At 42.8% G+C, this 18,328-nt stretch overlaps 1 protein-coding gene across 1 annotated transcript; it reads right to left on the bottom strand.

Annotated features, from left to right (window-relative positions):
- Positions 1 to 1,515: 1,515 nt before the first annotated feature.
- LOC128777119 (patched domain-containing protein 3-like) lies at positions 1,516 to 3,157 on the bottom strand. Its single transcript, XM_053902896.1, has one exon. It carries the CDS (start codon positions 3,155 to 3,157, stop codon positions 2,090 to 2,092), a length of 1,068 nt encoding a protein of 355 aa, XP_053758871.1. The 3' UTR covers positions 1,516 to 2,089.
- Positions 3,158 to 18,328: the final 15,171 nt, after the last annotated feature.

Genomic DNA, 18,328 nt, shown 5'->3' with positions numbered 1-18,328 from the left:
AAATAAATAAACATTAAAAAAATAAAGAATGCTATAAACAACTTATGCCAACAAACTATATGAAATGCACAAATATCTAGAAACACATAAATGACCTAAACTGACTCAAGATGAAAGAGAAAATCTCAACAGACATTGAATAAGTAAAAAGACTGAATCAGTAATCAAAAACCACCCAAAAAGAAAAGTCCAAGACCAGATGGCTTCACTGGTAAATTTTACTAAACATGTAAAGAAGAAGTAACACCGATCCTTCTCAAGTCCTTCCAAAAAGTTGAAAAGGAAGAAACACTCTCTAACTCATTCGATGAGACCAACATTATACTGATACCAATCCCAGACAAAGATTACAAGAAGAAAACTATAGATCAATATCTTATGAATGTAGATTCAAATGTCCTTAAGAATATTCTGCAAACCCAATTCAATAGCACGTTAAAAAGATTATACATCATTACCAACTAGGATTTATCCCAGGAATGCAAAAGTGGTTCAACATGGGAAAAATCAATCAAGTAACATATCACACTAATAGAACAAAGGATAAAATCTACACGATCATCTCAATAGATGCAAAAAAGGCATTTGACAAAATCCAACACCCAATTATGATTAAAAAAAAACCCTCAAAAAACAAGGAATAGAAAGGAACTTCCTCAAAATGATAGGCACCATTATAAGAACTGAATACCTAACAATATAATCCAAAGTGAAAGCTGGAAGATTTCCCTTCAAAATCAGGGACAAGATAAAGATGCCCACTTTCACCAATGACACTTGACATTGAAGTGGAAGTGCTATCCAGAGGAATTTTAAATAAGAAATGGAAATAAAAGGAATCCAAATTGGAAATGAAGAAGTATAACTATCCCTTTTCACAGATTACATGATTTCATATATGAAAATTCCCAAGAAACCACAATAAAACTAATAGAGTTAATAAACAAATTGAGCAAAGCTGCAGGATACAAGATGCCACTGAAATATACACTTAAAAATGATTAGAATGGCATATGTTATATCAATTATCTGTATTTTGCCACCCAAAAATATCTGTTAAAAAGAGTTAAGACACAATGAAACGATTTTACCTATAGCATGATATGATTGCGAATAATATGATTAGAAGGTATGCCAAGTGAAACAAAGGGATCACTGTCATCAAAGTTGCTTCAAGTTCCAGTTGTGTAGAAATTGATGTAAAGTAGACCACCTGCCACAAAAATTTAGTCAAGTAAATAACTTTTCATTTCAATATTTGTGTGAGCTACAAACCCTGTTGAAACAATATAGCTTACTGATTGAAACATGTTAAGATTTAGTAAAAGATCAAAATATGTGAATCGTGATTTTAGAATAAAGAAGATTAACATAGGTGTACTTCTTCCCACAAATCTGTGGCACGCTTTCCAAAGTTTCTTTCAGAAACCCAAGGTTTAAACCTCCTGAATACACAAAACCTGAGGTCTACCTAAGACTGTGAAACCATGCATAATTACAGAAATTGTGGCTTTTTCTAAAATTTTAGTAGGTCGTTGTCTTTTACTATTTTAATTTCATCGGTATTTCAGAAGGATCTGGTATTTTTCCAATAGTTGTCTCACTTTGACCAGGCTTATTCACAACTATTAGTTACAGAATAGCTAGCATGTGCCTGGCACTAGGCTATATAACTTACTTGGTAAACGGTGAGCTAATTCTCTTTTCAATAATACCATGGAACTTCTTAAAAGTTTGTTGCTTTTATTCCAATGAACCCCAAACACATTTCAGAGGGTTCCCCCAAATAGCAAAGACTTTAAGAGTAAGGATTTTAAAGTAATTTGACTGGAAAACCTGATGATCAACGTCTGCACTGAGCAGACCTACCTTAAGGATGTAGGATTTGTGTTTTCCACCAGAATATTATTAAGGATTTATGCTGTGTGGCATCCTTTGGTGTGTGAGATTAAGGAAGTTGGATTAAGTGCCAAACAGAGTAGAGCACTCCCAGCTGCAAGTCAAGGACTCCAACAAATAATCCAGGAGTGCTACTACTTGGGAAACGTGTTCTTACCCCTCCCACCTTCTCCTGGTCTCCCTATAAAACTCAGCCACCAGATACCTGGATCCTCTTCGAGACCAGACTCTTTTCAATGTTGCTAAATTGGTTCAGGAAATGGGTCAACCATTTCTTACTATGCTCATTGTCCTCTTCATCCTCAGTTTTCAGGTAGTAGAGCAGCCTCACGGCTTTGGCTTCCAGGAGTAACTGGTTCATTCCCATCCTCTCGCCTAAGAAGGTTCCTCCAATGGTGCCAGCCAGGTAGATGGGCTGACCGGTGTGGTTGTAGATTGGGAAAGTGACATTTCTCAGGTCGAGGTGTCTGTTCATCTGCCAGGCATACAGGAGTGGGTTGGAAGACACGCAGAGACCCTGGTGCTTGGCACACACCTGATTGTAGTGGATCTGGGTTCCGTTTTCCCCCATCGCATACAGATCCTGGATCACGTCATCCACTTTACTAACTTCTGATAAGATTGCTGGTTCTAGCAGGGAGGTGGTGTTGGAGACTGCTCGAATACAAGCGAAATTGACCTCGGTGCTCTTCCTGGAGATGGAGAAGCGGTAAGAGTCGTTGGCAGTGAAGCGTTCCTGCACAAAGCGCCGCTTGGCCTTGGCTGGGCTCCCTATTGGGGTGTACTGCTCCTCGAGGTTTTCTTCTACATCCTTGGGCAGGTAAATCAAACCGGTGCCCAGAGTGGCCGTCAGTACCATGGGCACCAGCAGGAAGATCCAGGGGTGCGCGCCCACTTCGCATCCCAGCCTTCGGAAGAGGCAGGAGAGGGGCGCCTCCAGGCAGTCGGTGTGGCAACGGGGTCTCTCGGACACCTGGTTTTCCGACGGTGATGCGGGCAGCGAGGAATCCCCCCTCACTGACACCGGATGTGAATGGGGCGCCCCAGCGGGCTCTGGCAACTGCCCCGAAGCCCAGGTCATCTCGGGTTCCTGTCTTCCACTGAAGAACTGCTCTGACTCGTGCTTAGAGGCCCGGAGCAGCTCTGAGCCCGGCCCTGACGTGGGTTCCCGCCTCGCCTCCGACCTGGGCTCCCGCTCCGCCGGCGCCTCCGCCTCCGGCCAGGCCTCTGGCGCCACCTTGCAGGGACGAAGGCTCATTTCCGGGAAGGAAAGACCAGAATCTCAAACGTGACAGCAGATTAGAAACCAGCCACTGGACCGAGCGTCCGTCTCCGCCCCACACAACGGTTTCCTGGAGAAATTCTGCGGAAGTCTGTTTGAGTTCTGGCCGCTTGCGCCGGGATGCCGGAGGCTTCCATTGGGGAGCACGTGTTTTGACTCATAGCCCATCCAGCCCCAAATTTGTCTGTGGCATGCCTGATGCTCCCAGAAAGTTAGTACACAAACACTACTTAACGGTAAGATGCGTGCCTCTTCTACAAGACTTACGCGCGCGCGCACACACACACACACACACACACACACACACACACACACACACAAAATGTGGTGTCACCTTTCCGGGGAGCATCCAGTAACACAGTTCTCGGGTAAGGTGAACCTTGTACCCCTGGTTTAGTGACTCGTTTTGTTAACTACAAACGTAACATATATTCTTCTTGTAACAAGTTAGAAGTAAATAAGTGGGCTGAAAAGTCGGTATTTACCTTGGATCTATTCCACCCGCAGTTCCCAGGATGGAGGGACCCCTGTGTTCATGTCACAGTTTTTACGAAAACCTTTACCTACCTTTTAACATGCTCGCAACCGAGAGGCAGGTCTTGAGCGGTTGTGAAGAATTACGAAAATTGCTTGCCATGTTTTTCATGGTTGGTAGTCACCTAATATTATTGTGATGGTGTTTTTATGTGGGTAGGTCTAGCATTTTAATGAAATCTCCAGATTGTAAGAGTACCAAGTCCAAGAGTTTAAGAAAGATAATTTTAACCGTATTTTCAAGGAGCAAGAAATAGGAGATTTTGTTAAGTTGCCTCTCCAGAAAGTCATTGTTTAAGACCGACCTTATTAAAACAACCACAGGATGGCACCCGTTTTCTATTTTCAAAGTTATGGTAAAGGAAACGGAAGATTCCTTCTCTCTTTCGTCTGTGTTTCCAAGTCCTAATTATAGCTACATCTTGAGTCCATCGCTGGTGTGCTATAAAGCTAGCGGCTTCTGTATCACATTTAAAGTCTGTAGATAGAGGAACTGACCTGAGAATTCCATTTGTTGAACCATGTCTATGTTATGGAGAGAATGGCTCAGCTGTTCTAAACATTTAAGAGGAAATGGTAGGGTGAAGGTGTTCACAAGTACTCTATAATGTACACATCCAAACACAGGGCCTCTTCCTGCCCATCTTTACAAAGTATTTCTCTAGCACAACATCAATGTGTGTTTTTCATCTCAAAACACAAGTACATTTCTACAATTGCTCCTAAATCAGGCACTGTGAAGTGCGAATAAATTCTATAGTAAAATATGTACCCTGGGATTTGATTTTATCTAGTTTCTTAATTATAGATTATTGATTCCAGATTATTTTATTAATCTCGTTATCTAGATTACTAATGTTTGTGCGGGTCTAGAATGTCAATCAAAAATACCACTGTTAGTTATTTTCCACCAGTTTTTCTGTATCATTTCATAAAAGGAATGTAGCATTTCCAAAATGAGCTCATCGCCTATTTTTGAGTTATCAAAGCCTGAAAGGCTCTGAAAGATTGGTTTCAGAACTCTACACTTCTCCAGGTGAAGCTGTCACATGGCCTAGAAGTGGCATGGCTTCTAATTAAGGAAGTCTCTAAAGGCTCTTCCTTTCAATTCAGGAAGACCCTCTGGCCTTCAATTTGAGAATGGTGTCTACTGTGTCAGGATAGGATTCTCCATACTTCAGAAAATGCCTTTTGTATGAGGAGAGGATGGGTATTGGGAATTCAAGAATATAGTTTAGAACTTAAAATTTTATCTAGTCTACTTCTTCTCCACCTTCAGTCTAGATAAAACGAAGCAGACAAAGCATTCCTTTTATCTTCTATCACCATGTAGATTCCATTTCCTTCTGTTCCCCAGTCCTTCCCCAGCAGCCCCTGTGCTCCATTTGTTTCCTCTTCTCCTCCCTTCTCTTTTGCTTCCCACCCCTTCTCCTTTTCTAATACCTATTCTCTCACATTAGCCAAACTGAGTTTGATATAAATAAAGGGAATTTTATTTTATTAAAAAAATTTGCCCATTAATATTTATAAGATGTTTTTAACTGTGTATTTTAGTTCTATGATAATCTGTTTCCTACACTTGACCATGAGCTCCTCAGAGAAACTCTGTCTCATTCATCCCTGCCTACTCAGAGGTACTCAGAGGACACTCAAATGTTAGTCATAACTTAGGTGGTCCTGTTTATCTTTCCATAGCTCTAGAAATTATCTCATTCAAATATGGCAGACATCATGGCTGAAATGTATTCTGTAGATCCCATAGGGTCTGCTCAGATGCCTGTGTTCTCACTGAGACATGAGGTATCTTTTTGCATCTTTTCCCCTGCCCTATCTTAAGCTTTTTGCCATTTCCTTTTTTCGTTGTTCAAATTAACACAGTATAGCTGTTTCTCCTAACTTGTATAATAATCTGTCACAGAGCATTATGGAGTCCCTCAGTTTTCCTTTTCTAAACTGAAATGTAAAGATTTAATAAATTGATTGGTCATTGAGAAGAAGCTCTAAAACTGAAACACGAGTAATTAAGAAAGAAACTGAAGAAAAGGCAGCAGAAAGGACTGACCATGAATGTAGTGTTGCAGAAGAAACATATTGTTAAGATGCATGTACATATTATGGTAGGGTGGTAGGCTCTTATAGTGATGGTCTCCAATGAATCATGGCTCCCAGAATTTATGATTTGTCATGGTTCCCTCCCACACTGACTCTGGGTTTGGCTATGTGACTTACTTGGTCCAATGGGACATTAGCAACTGTGATACAGCCGAAGGTTGATAAGTTCTTGTACATTGGGATTGGCTTGGAAGCAAGAGAGCTCAGGTTTTTATGGACTTGGGGTTCATAATGCTGATGGTAAAACTCTTTGAAGTACTTTATCATTGGCTTTCATTAAGTTTCTAAAAAAATTTTTAATTTTATTTTAGAGAGAAAGCACAGGGGAGGGGGCAGAGGGAGAGAGAGAGAAAGAGAGAGAGAGAGAATCTTAAGCAGTCTCTTTGCTCAGTGTGGAGCCGGATGTGGGGCTAAACCCCACGAACCTGGGATCATGACCTGAGTGGAAATCAAGAGTTAGATGCTCACCGGACTGAGTCACTCAGGTGCCCCTAAATTCCTTTTTATATAATAAGGTGAATTTCTCCTTTTCTGTAGTATAGCAATACCTAAAAACATGGCTCAGGAAACAGCAGAAGACAAGATGGAAAATGCTGGAGAAAAGAAAAATAGAGATTTCCTTAATGGAAGTGTTGGAATTTGGGAGAACACATTAAACAGAAGAGGAAAAAGGAGATCTTGAAGGTCACGCTCAACATATGGAAAGGATAAAACAGCAGCAACAACCAGAATGGACAGCTTATGGAGTAGGACTTTAAAAGGAGGGAAATAATTTAGTAACTAATTGGCTGGAGAGAGTGATTAGAGTCTTTAAAAAAATCAAACAGGTGGGGTGCCTGGGTGGCTCAGCTGGTTAAGCATCTGACTTCAGCTCAGGTCATGATAAACATAAAAAAAACATTAAATAAACATAAGTAAACATTAAAAACATTTAAGTCCCATTCAATGGTAAAAATATTTCTAATAATAATAGCCCTTATTGAATTTCACGTGTTTTAAATAATTTCACACATATTAAATAATTTAATCCTAAGAACTCCATGAGTGCAGTACTATCTTCTCCCTTTGACAAGTGGAAAATGTGACCGATAGAAGCTAAGTAACTTGCCCCAAATCACACAGGTAGTTAAGAGGTAGAGCTGGGATAGGAACCCAGGTACAGTGGCCTCAAAGTCCATACTTTTTTTAAAAAATCTTTTTTTAACATTTTTCATTTTTGAGTCAGAGAGAGACAGAGCATGAACGGGGGAGGGTCAGAGAGAGGGAGACACAGAATCTGAAACAGGCTCCAGGCTCTGAGCTGTCAGCACAGAGCCCAACGCGGGGCTCGAACTCACAGACCAGGAGATCATGACCTGAGCCGAAGTCGGCTGCTCAACCGACTGAGCCACCCAGGCGCCCCTATAGCGTTGTGGTCAGAAAAGATGCCTGATATTTTTGAATTTGTTGAGGCTTGTTTTGTGGCCGAATATGTGTTCTATTCTGGAGAATGTTCTGTGTGCACTTGAAAAGTATGTGTATTCTGCTGCTTTAGGATGGAATGTTCTGAATATGTCTGTTAAATCCATCTGGTCCAGCGTGTCATTCAAAGCCACTGTTTCCTTCTTGATTTTCTGTTTGGATTATCCGTCCATCGATGTAAGTGGGGGGTGTTAAAGTTCCTTACAATTACTGTATTACTATCGATTATTTCCTTTATGTTTTTTATTAGCTGATTTATGTATTTGAATGCATAAATACAATTGTTATATCCTCTTGTTGGATTGTCCCCTTTATTATACAATGTTTTTGTCTCTTGGTACAGTTTTTGTTTTAAAGTCACTTTTGTCTGATGTAAGTATTACTACTCCAGGTTTCTTTTGACTTCCATTTGCATGACAAATGTTTCTCCATCCCCTCACTTTGGATCTGCAGATGCCTTTTGGTCTGAAATGAGTCTCTTGTAGGCAGCATATAGATGGATCTCTGTCACCCTATGTCGTTTGATTGGACCATTTAGTCCACTTACATTCAAAGTAATTATTGATAGATATGTACTGACTGCCATTTTGTTAAGTGTTTTGTGGTTGTTTCCATAGATTTTCTCCGATCTTTTCTTCTCTTGCTCTCTTTCATGGTTTGTTGGCTTTCTTTAGTGATATATTTGGATTCCGTTCTCTTTATTTGCGTGTCTATCACTGGGTTTTGATTCTTGGTTTGGATATAACATCTTCTGTATATAGCAGTCTATATTAAGTTGATGGTCACTTAAGTTTAAACCCATTCTCTTTTTTTCCCCAGGGGTAGAATTTAGTGATTCATCACTTACATACAATATCCAGTACTCATCACAAGTGCCCTCCTTAATACCCATCACCCATTTAGCCTATCTGCCACCCACCTCCCTCCATCAACCTTCAATTTTTTCTCTATAGTTGAAAGTCTCTTATGGTTTGCCTCTTTCCCCACCCCCTTCCCCTATGTTCAGCTTTTTTGTTTCTTAACTTCCACATACGAGTGAAATCATACGATATTTGTTTTTCTCTGATTTGATTTGCTTAGCATAATACACTCTAGCTTCATCCATGTATCCACATTGTTGCATATGCCAAGATTTCATTCTTTTTTAGAATTTTTTATTAAAATTTTTTTACTGTTTATTTATGTTTAAATTTTAAGTTTACATATTTTTCAGACAGAGAGAGAGAGAGAGCGAGCTAGCATGGGTGGGGGAGGGGCAGAGAGAAGGAGATACAGAATCTGAAGCAGGCTCCAGGCTCTGAGCTGTCAACACAGAGCCCAATATGGGGCTTGAACTCACAAACCATGAGATTATGACCTGAGCTGAAGTTAGATGCGTAACTGACTGAACCACCCAGGTGACCCAGATTGTTGACATTTTAATTACTATGTGTCTAGGTGTGGACATCCTTGGGTTGAATTTGTGGGGGGATCTTTATGCCTTCTGAATCTGGATGTCTATTTCCTTACCCAGATTAGGGAAGTTTTCAGCTATTATTTCCTCAAATAAAATTCTGCCCCCTTTTCTTCTTCTGAGAACACGATAATGCAAATGTTTTTATGCTTAATGGAATCGCTGAGTTCCCTAAGACGGTCCTCAATTTGCATAATTTTCTTTCCTCTCCTTCGCTCATTACTTTCCATTACTTCTGCCTTCTAGCTCATTAATTAATTCCTCTGCTTCACCTACCCTGTTATTTATTCTACCAAGTGTATTTTTATTTTCATTTATTGTGTTCCTGCCTTCTGATTGGCTGTTTATCTCTGCGTGAAGGGGTCTGATGTCCTATGCTCTTTTCTCAAGTCCAGGGAGTATCTTTACAATCATTAAATTCTCTATCAGACATATTATTTATATCCAGTTTGCTTAGATATCTTACTGTGGTTTTGTTCTGTCCTTTCATTTGGGAGATATTTCTTTGCCTTCTCATTTTTTTCTCCTCACTGTGTTCTTCTGGGTTAGGAAAATCAGCGACTTCTCTTACTCTTAACAATAATAGCCTTATGAAGAAGAAGTACTGATGTGCCCTGCAGTGCAGTGTCCCTTCTTCCCTAGGGCCTGGGGTCAGGGAATGCCTCCTATGTGTGTTGCCTATGTGCTCTTCTGTTGGGTCTTGGCCTCTTTTTTTCTTCAGTCCAGTTGTCTGCAAAGTCTGTCTTTGCCTATTGTGGGCACTATTTGGTCCCCAGCAGGAGTGGGATGCATTTTAACAAGGTGTGCAGTTGTCTCCTTGCAAAATGAGACGTGCCCCTGCTGCTGCAGGAACCGAGGCCCTGCAAGACCTGTGGGTCCAGAGATGGGGTAGACAGGGTTTGGGCCGATCTTCCAGGGGAGGGGCCCTGCATGACTGGGAAGGGAAGATCTGGAGAGCTGAGGGGTTGAGGGCTCGGTGCAGACAAGTTATGTAGGATAAGCATAGCACTGTTCCCCACAGATGGCCATTGTTTATGCTGGGGGCAGGGGAGGGAAATGGCACCTGCCTGCTCCTTTGTTCTTGGAGGGGTCTTTCCATGATCCTTGTCTCTCTGGGCCACACTCGGATATGAGCAAATCACTCTTCCTCCTGTCTGCACCCTGCGTTTTTCAAACTGCTGCTTCTATGTTATATCTGCATGGGCTGTTGATTGTGCTCTCTCTCCCTGAGCCCAAGGCTGGAGCCTGCTAATTTTTAAAATTCCAGGTTTTAAGACCCTCCTGGTTGTAAGAGCTCATGAAATTCGGCCCCTCTCTCTTTCAAAGGCAATGTTATGGAGATTTGTCCCCCTCGCCGGTTGGCTCCCCAGTGTGAGAGTCTGTTTTACACCCTTGTCTGCACCACCAGCTCCCTCTCCACCAAGTATGGCTTTGGTCTGTTTTGCTCCTAGACCATGTCTTCACTCTTCCAACCTTCTTCAATGTGGCCTCTTCTCTACCTGTAGTTGTGGAGATTGTTCTGCCAGTCTTCAGGTCATTATCTGGGTTAGTTGCACTGCTGTGAGTATTGTCTAGTTGTATCCAGGGGGGGCGGCAAGCTTAGGGTCCTCCTACTCCCTCTTCACAACCAACCAGAAATAACCTGTTTCATGAAAGATTGATGAATCTCTCCTGTGACTTATCTGGGTCCTAGTGCCTTTAAGAGATTGAAATGTTTAACAACCAGTTCAATTTTATTGATACTATCGGGTGAATCAGGTTTTAATTTCTTCTTCAGCCAACTTGAAAATTTTTCTAAAAATGTGTTTATATTATTAATTTTTAAAATGTCCTAACATTTTCATGTGTTTTTTTAATTTAAAAAAATCTGTTCTTTATCTGTACTTATGGCCCTTTTCCATTCCTAACATTAATTTGTGCCTACTCTATTTTTTTCCTTAGGAAGGCTTTTAAAGCTTTTTTCTATTTGCCACTCTTTTAAGAAGCAGGTTTTGATTTTGCAGCTTAACTCGATTTTAAAATTCTTTGATCATTGTTTATTTAATTTCTCCATTGCCTTTATTTCCTTCTTCCAACTTTTGAAATTCTTTTCTGACTTCTTAAGTTCACTGCTTTTTGTTTTATAATAAATGCATTTCAAACTATGACTTTTCACTTAAGTACTTGGTTAATGACTCTATAGGTTTTGATAGATAGTGTTCTAAAGATAAATTTTCAAAAGATTACTAATTTCCTTAGAACTTATACTATTTTATGTCATCTGTTTTTTTAAAAAAATTTATATACATTTATTTTTGATAGAGACAGAGCACAAGTTGGGGAGAGGCAGAGAGAGAAGGAGACACAGAATCCGAAGCAGGCTCCAGGCTCTGGGCTGTCAGCTCAGAGCCCGATGTGGGGCTCCAACCCACAAACTGCAAGATCATGACCTGAACCGAAGTCGGAGGCTTAACTGACTGAGCCACCAAGGTGCCCCTTACGTTATCTGTTTACCAGGCTTTTATCCCCACTTGCTTTTTCTACTTTTATTCTTTGCTCCTTTTGTTTTTCTTAATTCTCATGGCTTCCTTTAAAAGGTGCTCTTAAATTTTTAACATGTAACTTAGTTTTACATTTCTCCATCAAGTTCTAAGGTTAATTATTAATTCTGATCTCTTCCAAAAGCAACAAAAATATTTATAATTTTTTAAAGTGTATTTATTTTGAGAAGGAGAGAGACAGAGAGTGCACACGAGTGAGCATGAGTTAGGGAGGGGCAGAGCGGGAGGGAGAGAGAGAATCCCAAGCAGGCTCCTCTCTGTCAACACAGAGCCAAACGTGGGGTTGATCTCACAAATTGCAAGATCATGACCTGAGCCAAAGCCCAGAGTCGGATGCTTAACAGACTGAGTCAACCAGTTGCCCCAAATAATTTTTTATTTCAAGTTGAAACACCTTGCCATCAGCTTTCCTCGTTATCTAGAATTTTAATTCTGATTTTTCTGAATACATCCATGGAAATTATTGTGGTTATTTTTTTCACACTCAGTACTTCATTTAGTTTAACTGTGTTTTTCAAATGTGAATTTCCTTCCTTCCTTCTTTGAATCAGTTTTATGGCTGATGTGTATTCTTCAGTAGTGACATTTCTTCACAAATGTCAGTGAGGAGTAAACTCTTATTTTTTCAGAACTGAATACATGTTGAATTTTCTTTCTTCTTGAATGATACTTTATTATGTATAGAATTCTAGGTTAGGAGTTCTTTAGGTACATAAGAGATATTTTCCCACTACCTTTTGGCATTTATTTTTGCTGATGAGATCTCTGCTACTAAGCTGATTGCTGGTTGTTGTTGTTGTTTTGTAGGTAATGTGACATTAAAAAAAAAAGTAGAGGGGCATCTGGCTGGCTCAGTCGGTGGAGCATGTGACTCTTGATCTCAGGGCTGTAAGTTTGAGCCCAACGTGGGTATAGAGATTGCTTAAAAATAAAATCTTAAAAAGAAAAGAATAGAATTTATTTTTTAGAGTAATTTTGGGTCCACAGAAAAATTAAACAGAAGGTACAGCAATTTCTCATATGCCTCCTGCCCCTATACACATGTGTCTCCCTCATTATCAATACCCCCCTCACTAGAACTATAAAGAAGAAAAAGTGAATCTCCTCTTTTCCCTACACCACTCCCCTTTTCAACTTGCCAGTTTTCACTGTTTCATTGTTATCAGTTTGGTGTGCATCCTTCCTGAACTCTCTATGTACACACACACAGAGTGTAACAGTACATCTATATAATAATACAAATGTAAATACACATTCATATATATGTGATTGTGATAGTCAGTTCTATGCATTAATTTGGCTAGGCTATATAGTTCCAAGTTATTCCATCAACACTTACCTAGGTGTTGCTTTGAGGGTGTTTTGTAGATGTGATTAAAGTCCATAACCAGTTGATTTTCAGGAAGGAAGATTATCCTAGATAATCTGGGTGGACCTGATTGAGTTATTTGAAAGGTCGTGAGAACAGAAGTCCTGCATCTTCCCTGAAGAAGAAATTCTGTCTAGAGGAAGCAGTTTCAGTTTGTGCCTGACAGTTGCAGACAGTTCCCTTCCTGAGGGCCTGCCCTATGATTTTCCGGCTTGCCTAGCCAGCCCTGAAAATTGCATAAGCCAAGTCCTTGCAATAAATCTCTTATTATATATTTTTTACTGATTCTCTTTCTCCAGTTGAGCCATGATTGACATATATATTTCTGTAACTTGCTTTTTCACTAATAAAATCTCTTAGAGACGGCATTATATTTAACTGCTGACTAATAGCATGTAATATGACTATAATGTGTCTCATCTGATCATCCTGTTATTGGTGGGTATTTTAGTTGTTTAGATTCAAATTTAAATCAGATTCAAACTTGTTTTCATTGGCTACTTTGGAAATTTGCTTTATTGACTTCTTGTATCCAGTATTGCTATAATGAAATCTAATACAAATCAGGTTCTGCTCCTTTGCTGACAATTATTTTTCTCCTTTGAAGGCTTTTAAGATATTATTCTTTTCCTGTAATATTTCATAAGAACATATTATTGGGGAGGAAAAAAATTTCCTTCTTCCCTTCAACATTATTTGGCTGGTCTCATAATTAAATTACCATATGACAGATAAGCAGGAAAAAAGAAATTTAATTACATATGTATGAGGAGCACCATGAAAATATGATACTCAGGGGCAAGCTGAGGAGTTGCTGCGTATAGACCATCCTGAGCTAAGGAATGGGATAGGAGCCTGGGGCTTCAGAGGGGAGGAGGTGATTCACAGCACAATAAGGAGAGCAGATTTTTGGTAATTAGGTGTTTGCCCTACCATACAGCTATAGCATTCAGATAAAAAAAATATCTCTGATAACAGCTGATAACAGAACTTCCCCAGCCCTTCAGTACACACTGTTCAGTTTTAGGACGAAACACCCCCTCACAAAGTGTGGTCTATAGCTATTGTACTCTGCAGCATGGCCAAACCATAGCAAACCGACTCTCCCTGGCCTTATTTCCAATGGGAAGTTAAGGAAGAAGGATTTGGCATTCCAGTTTGATAAAGTTCTAACCTCTTGAGCCTGTCTCCTTCCATTGCTAGAGAGTCTATCTAGACCCACCGCATATCACACAGGAGCATGATCCCAATGAGAGTGCTATGTAGTGGTTCATGATGTCCCCATTAGGTGACACACATCTAGAGAAATCATGCTTTTTTTCATGGAAGGCATATATCATCAGATCCTCCACTGATGAGCAACAAAACAAAACAAAGGGCAAAGAATATCTTGAATGCCTACATTCAATTACAGGGGAATTTAATTTTCTAAACATTCAAAGATATCCACTGTATGATTCTAACTATATGACACTCTGGAAAGAGCAAGACTATGGAGGTAAGGGTTGGGGTGAATGTAGGGATAAAGGGGCACAGCACAGAGGACTTTTAAGGCAGTGAAACTCTTTGACACGATACCACAAAGGTGGTTCACATCATTACACATTTGTTAAAACTCATAGAACGTATAACACCAAGGCTGAACACTACTGCAAATTACAAACTTTGCCTGAAAATGATGAGTTAGTGTCCATATAAAATGCACCACTGTTGTCAGGGTGCCTGGGTGGCTCAGTTGGTTCAGCGTCCAAGTCTGGATCTGAGCTCAGGTCATGACCTCATAGTTCATGGGATCAAGTCCTACATCAGGCTCTGTGCTGACAGCACAGCATTCTTTCTCCCCTCTCTCTCTGCCCCTTTGCTGCTCACACACATGCATGCTCTCTCGCTCAAAACTAAACAAAGGAACTGAAAAATATATACTACTAACAATGGACCACTGTCGTGCAACATGTTGACAACAGTGGAGGCGATCCATGCGATGGAAATCATGGCACCACACATGCTGACATTGCAGTGCTGTGTAGACGTGGATGGACACATTTGGGTTATGACAGGTAAAAGCCTGGCTCTGATGTCAGACAGACCTGGGGGTGAAGTCCCTGGCTCCTCACCCTGTCGGCTGTGTGCTCTTGAGCAACTCACGCCTCCCCTCCAAGCTCGGGTTCTCTGTCTGTAAAGTGGGGACAATCACACTCACCTCAGAAAGTTACCTGTACACACAAGGTACGGCACAGAGTAGCCCCCAGGAAATGGAAGTTCTGATTCCTGAAACGATGTACCCCAAGAAATACAGAATTCAGAATCAGCCACCAACTCACTACTGTAAGCCGTGCCTTCTGACTGCAGATCTGGAGTCAATGGGCACTAGAAGCCTTTTGCCCAAATTTGCAAGGTTCTGTCCCTGCCCCCCTGAAGCACCAAGTGGGATGCCACACAGGTCCCTCCGTTCAGGCGTTGGCCTTGGCCTCATGTCAGGCAGAAAGCTCATTCCATGCCCCAAACTCGGCTGCTCCCAGGAGAGAGGATGCAGGCCCACACCTCTGGTCACCAGGGGCAAATATACCCACCCCACCCCCCCCCCCACCCCTCGGCCAATAATCCAAACTAGACTGACATGGGTGGGACCTCCAAGGATGCTCCTTCTCCACATGTGGAAACTGAGTCCTCGAGAGGGGAAAGGACTTGTACAGGGTATCGAGGGAGCTGCTGGCAGAGCTGGGACCAGGGTCCCAGCTGGAGCCCTGCCCAGAGGCAGGTGCCTTGTTCACACATTCTTCTGCCTGTGGCCCCCACTCCCAGTTGAACAGCCAACCATTTCCTTGAAAACACAGCCATTCTAGGTGCAAACATCTGCAGAGCACATATTACAGCTAGGTTTGGTTAAACAATGAACAAAGAGTCTGCAGGTTTTTAACCTGAAGGCATTTGGGGGAGGTGCTAGAGACACCCTCCCCTAACACAGTCATCAGAATACTGTAGGTCTGTATGTTTTGTTGGAAGGTGGTCTATCTACATAGAGCTTTCTTCAGGTCCCCACAGGGCCTCTAAGAGGGCTAAACTGAAAACATCTGGGCCTTTCTGAGGAATTCCACACATCCCACCTTATTGAGAAATGCTAGAATGAGGGGTGCCTGGGTGGCTCAGTCGGTTAAGCGTCCGACTTTGGCTCAGGTCATGATCTCACGGTCTGTGAGTTCCAGCCTCGCGTTGGGCTCTGTGCTGACGTCTCAGTGCCTGGACCCTGCTTCAGATTCTATGTCTCCCTCTCTCTCTCACCCTCCCCCATTCATGCTCTGTCCCTCTCTGTCTCAAAACTAAATAAACGTTTAAAAAAAAAAAAAGAAATGCTAGAATGTACGGTCAGCCCTGGAGGTGATTCTTTCAACAACGCGGGACATGCCACACCTAGAGACCTATACGCAGACATGCCCGAGCTTTCTGAGCAGGGAGGGGCAGCAACAGGTCCAGGCTTCAAGCCTGTCCTTTGGTGGCTGTCTGCCACCAGGCGGGGAGGGGCTTCTTGGTACTCAGTGCTGATACCACATGCGGACACCCTCAACACACATACATAGGCAGATATGAAGCCAGCCCCCAAGGTCTGAGGGCATTTATGGTCTCAGGCTGAGGACTCAAGATACAGGGGTGAGGGAGCTCAGCATTGACAGGGACCCAGATGTGAAGTGACATAAGGAAGGCAATAGACACACATACAATCACACATACATGGTCACGGCCACACAGAGACTAATGCATCACACAGATACACCTCATACTCATGAAAACATATAAACACACAGACCCATGTACACGCAAAAAGAAGATATACTTGGATATCTCCAGACCGATGCACAGACATGCTCAGAGGGACATACAGCCACATGTCCTCGCCCACATAGGCGTGTGCATGCTTTACAAACACGCACACACACAGTCCAAGCATCTAAATGCTTCCCGGGAACCAACCACTATGGATTCTGCACTCTGCGGGCAGTCCAGGGCTAGAACCTAAAGGCTGGACTGGGTTCCCAGTTGGCCCCAAGGAGAGGGAAGGGGCAGAGGGAGAGTTGAGCCTTGCTGGCTTCTCACTCTACTGCATGTGGGGGTGGGGTAGGGGGTAAGGGAAACCCACCTGCCAAAACAGCAGGGGACAAGCCCACAAATGGAGTCACCCACTTGCCAGGGGCTTTCAGGAATGGGGGGCGGGGGGAGTCTCTTGGCTCCTGGGGGTGGCTCCAAGCACTGAGAATTTGCGGGAAAGGGGAGATCTGGGATGAGGGGCATTTTTCCACAGTGAACCTTTCCCCCCTTCCGAAATCTGGTCTTCCTTCTGCAGCTCCATTCAGCCCCCCACCACCCAATACACCCAGTCAGCACCCCTAGGCGCTTGCCTCACCTTACTGAGATCCAACCACCGGCTCCTCCACAAGAGGAAGTCCTACCCAGACATATCCAGGGGTGCCCCACAGCCAGGGGGCCCTCCCGCTGCACCCACTCCTGCACACTGCATAAAAACATCCAGAGTCCCCCTATACTCCAACCCCCAAACTCACCTGCCTCCAGTTCGGCGGGAAGTAAATACCCAGCCAGGTGAGCCCCAAACCGGAAATGGCCGTCCCAGCCACGACCACGGGCCACCTCTTCTTCAGAGACTCTTCCCTGGGTGCTTGAAAGCCCCCTCCCCCAGGATCGCTACCCCACCCCCGCCTCCTTCTGGACGGTGCGCAGCAGCCTCTGTGGAGTGTCCGCCTCTGTGGGACGAGACGAGAGGGCAGCCGGTCAGCCAAGCGCTGGGGGTGGGGGCCCGGGGCTGCCCTCCCACTGCTCCCACGCCCTGTGTCCACTTAGCTGAGGCGCCAGAGACCATGGCTGCGCGAGCTACATTCTCAGCCCAGACTGCCTGGGTGCCAGCTCTCTGGCTCCGCAGCTGCATCCGCAGGGGCGGGGGGGGGGGGGGGGGGGGGCGGGCGGGGCTGAGCGTCCAGTGACTTCAGGCCCTGCAGGGCAGCCACCCAAGGCAGCCGCCCCGCACCTCCGGCCAGGAGCCTCCGCCGCCCCTGTTTACGTTAGGCTGCTTTAGCAAGGGTTACGGGCTCTGATGGCCATGCACTCCAAAATCCACAAATATCTTTTGAATCCTCAAAAACAAAATCCAAAAAAAAAAAAAAATCTCCTACTAAATTTCCTACTTTAAAAGCAATTACACATAAAAATCAAAAAGTATATATATATATATATATATATTAAAAACAGAACATTAAAGCAGAAGCCCTTGTATATGCTCTCCGGATCTAAACTACCTTTTCGGCCTCATTTGGCCATTAACTCTATAAACTGAGCATGGAAGGTCAGGGTTAGGATACCGGAATGCTGACCTTACCAACAATATAAACAGTCGATTAATGCAGGTTTATTCTTACACTAAAACTAAAGAAAAGGTTACTAAGAAAATCGGAAGGAAGGGGTGCTGGGTGGCACTGTCGGTTAAGGGTCAGGCTCTTGACTTTGGCTCAGGTCATGATCTATACTTCTTGCGTTCAAGCCCCATGATAGGTTCAGCACTGGCAGTGTGGAGCCTGATGAAGATTCTCTCTGCCCCCGCTTCCCCTACTAAGGTGCTCTGTCCTCTCTCTCTGTCTCAAAATAAATACTTAAAAAAAAAAAGAAGAAAAAGAAAA

The sequence above is a fragment of the Panthera pardus genome, unplaced genomic scaffold, assembly GCF_024362965.1.
Source record: "Panthera pardus isolate Hobbes unplaced genomic scaffold, ASM2436296v1 HiC_scaffold_15, whole genome shotgun sequence".
Lineage (NCBI taxonomy): Eukaryota > Metazoa > Chordata > Mammalia > Carnivora > Felidae > Panthera > Panthera pardus.
The sequence above is the reverse complement of the archived record's forward strand: the minus strand, read 5'-3'. Positions and strand labels throughout refer to the sequence as shown.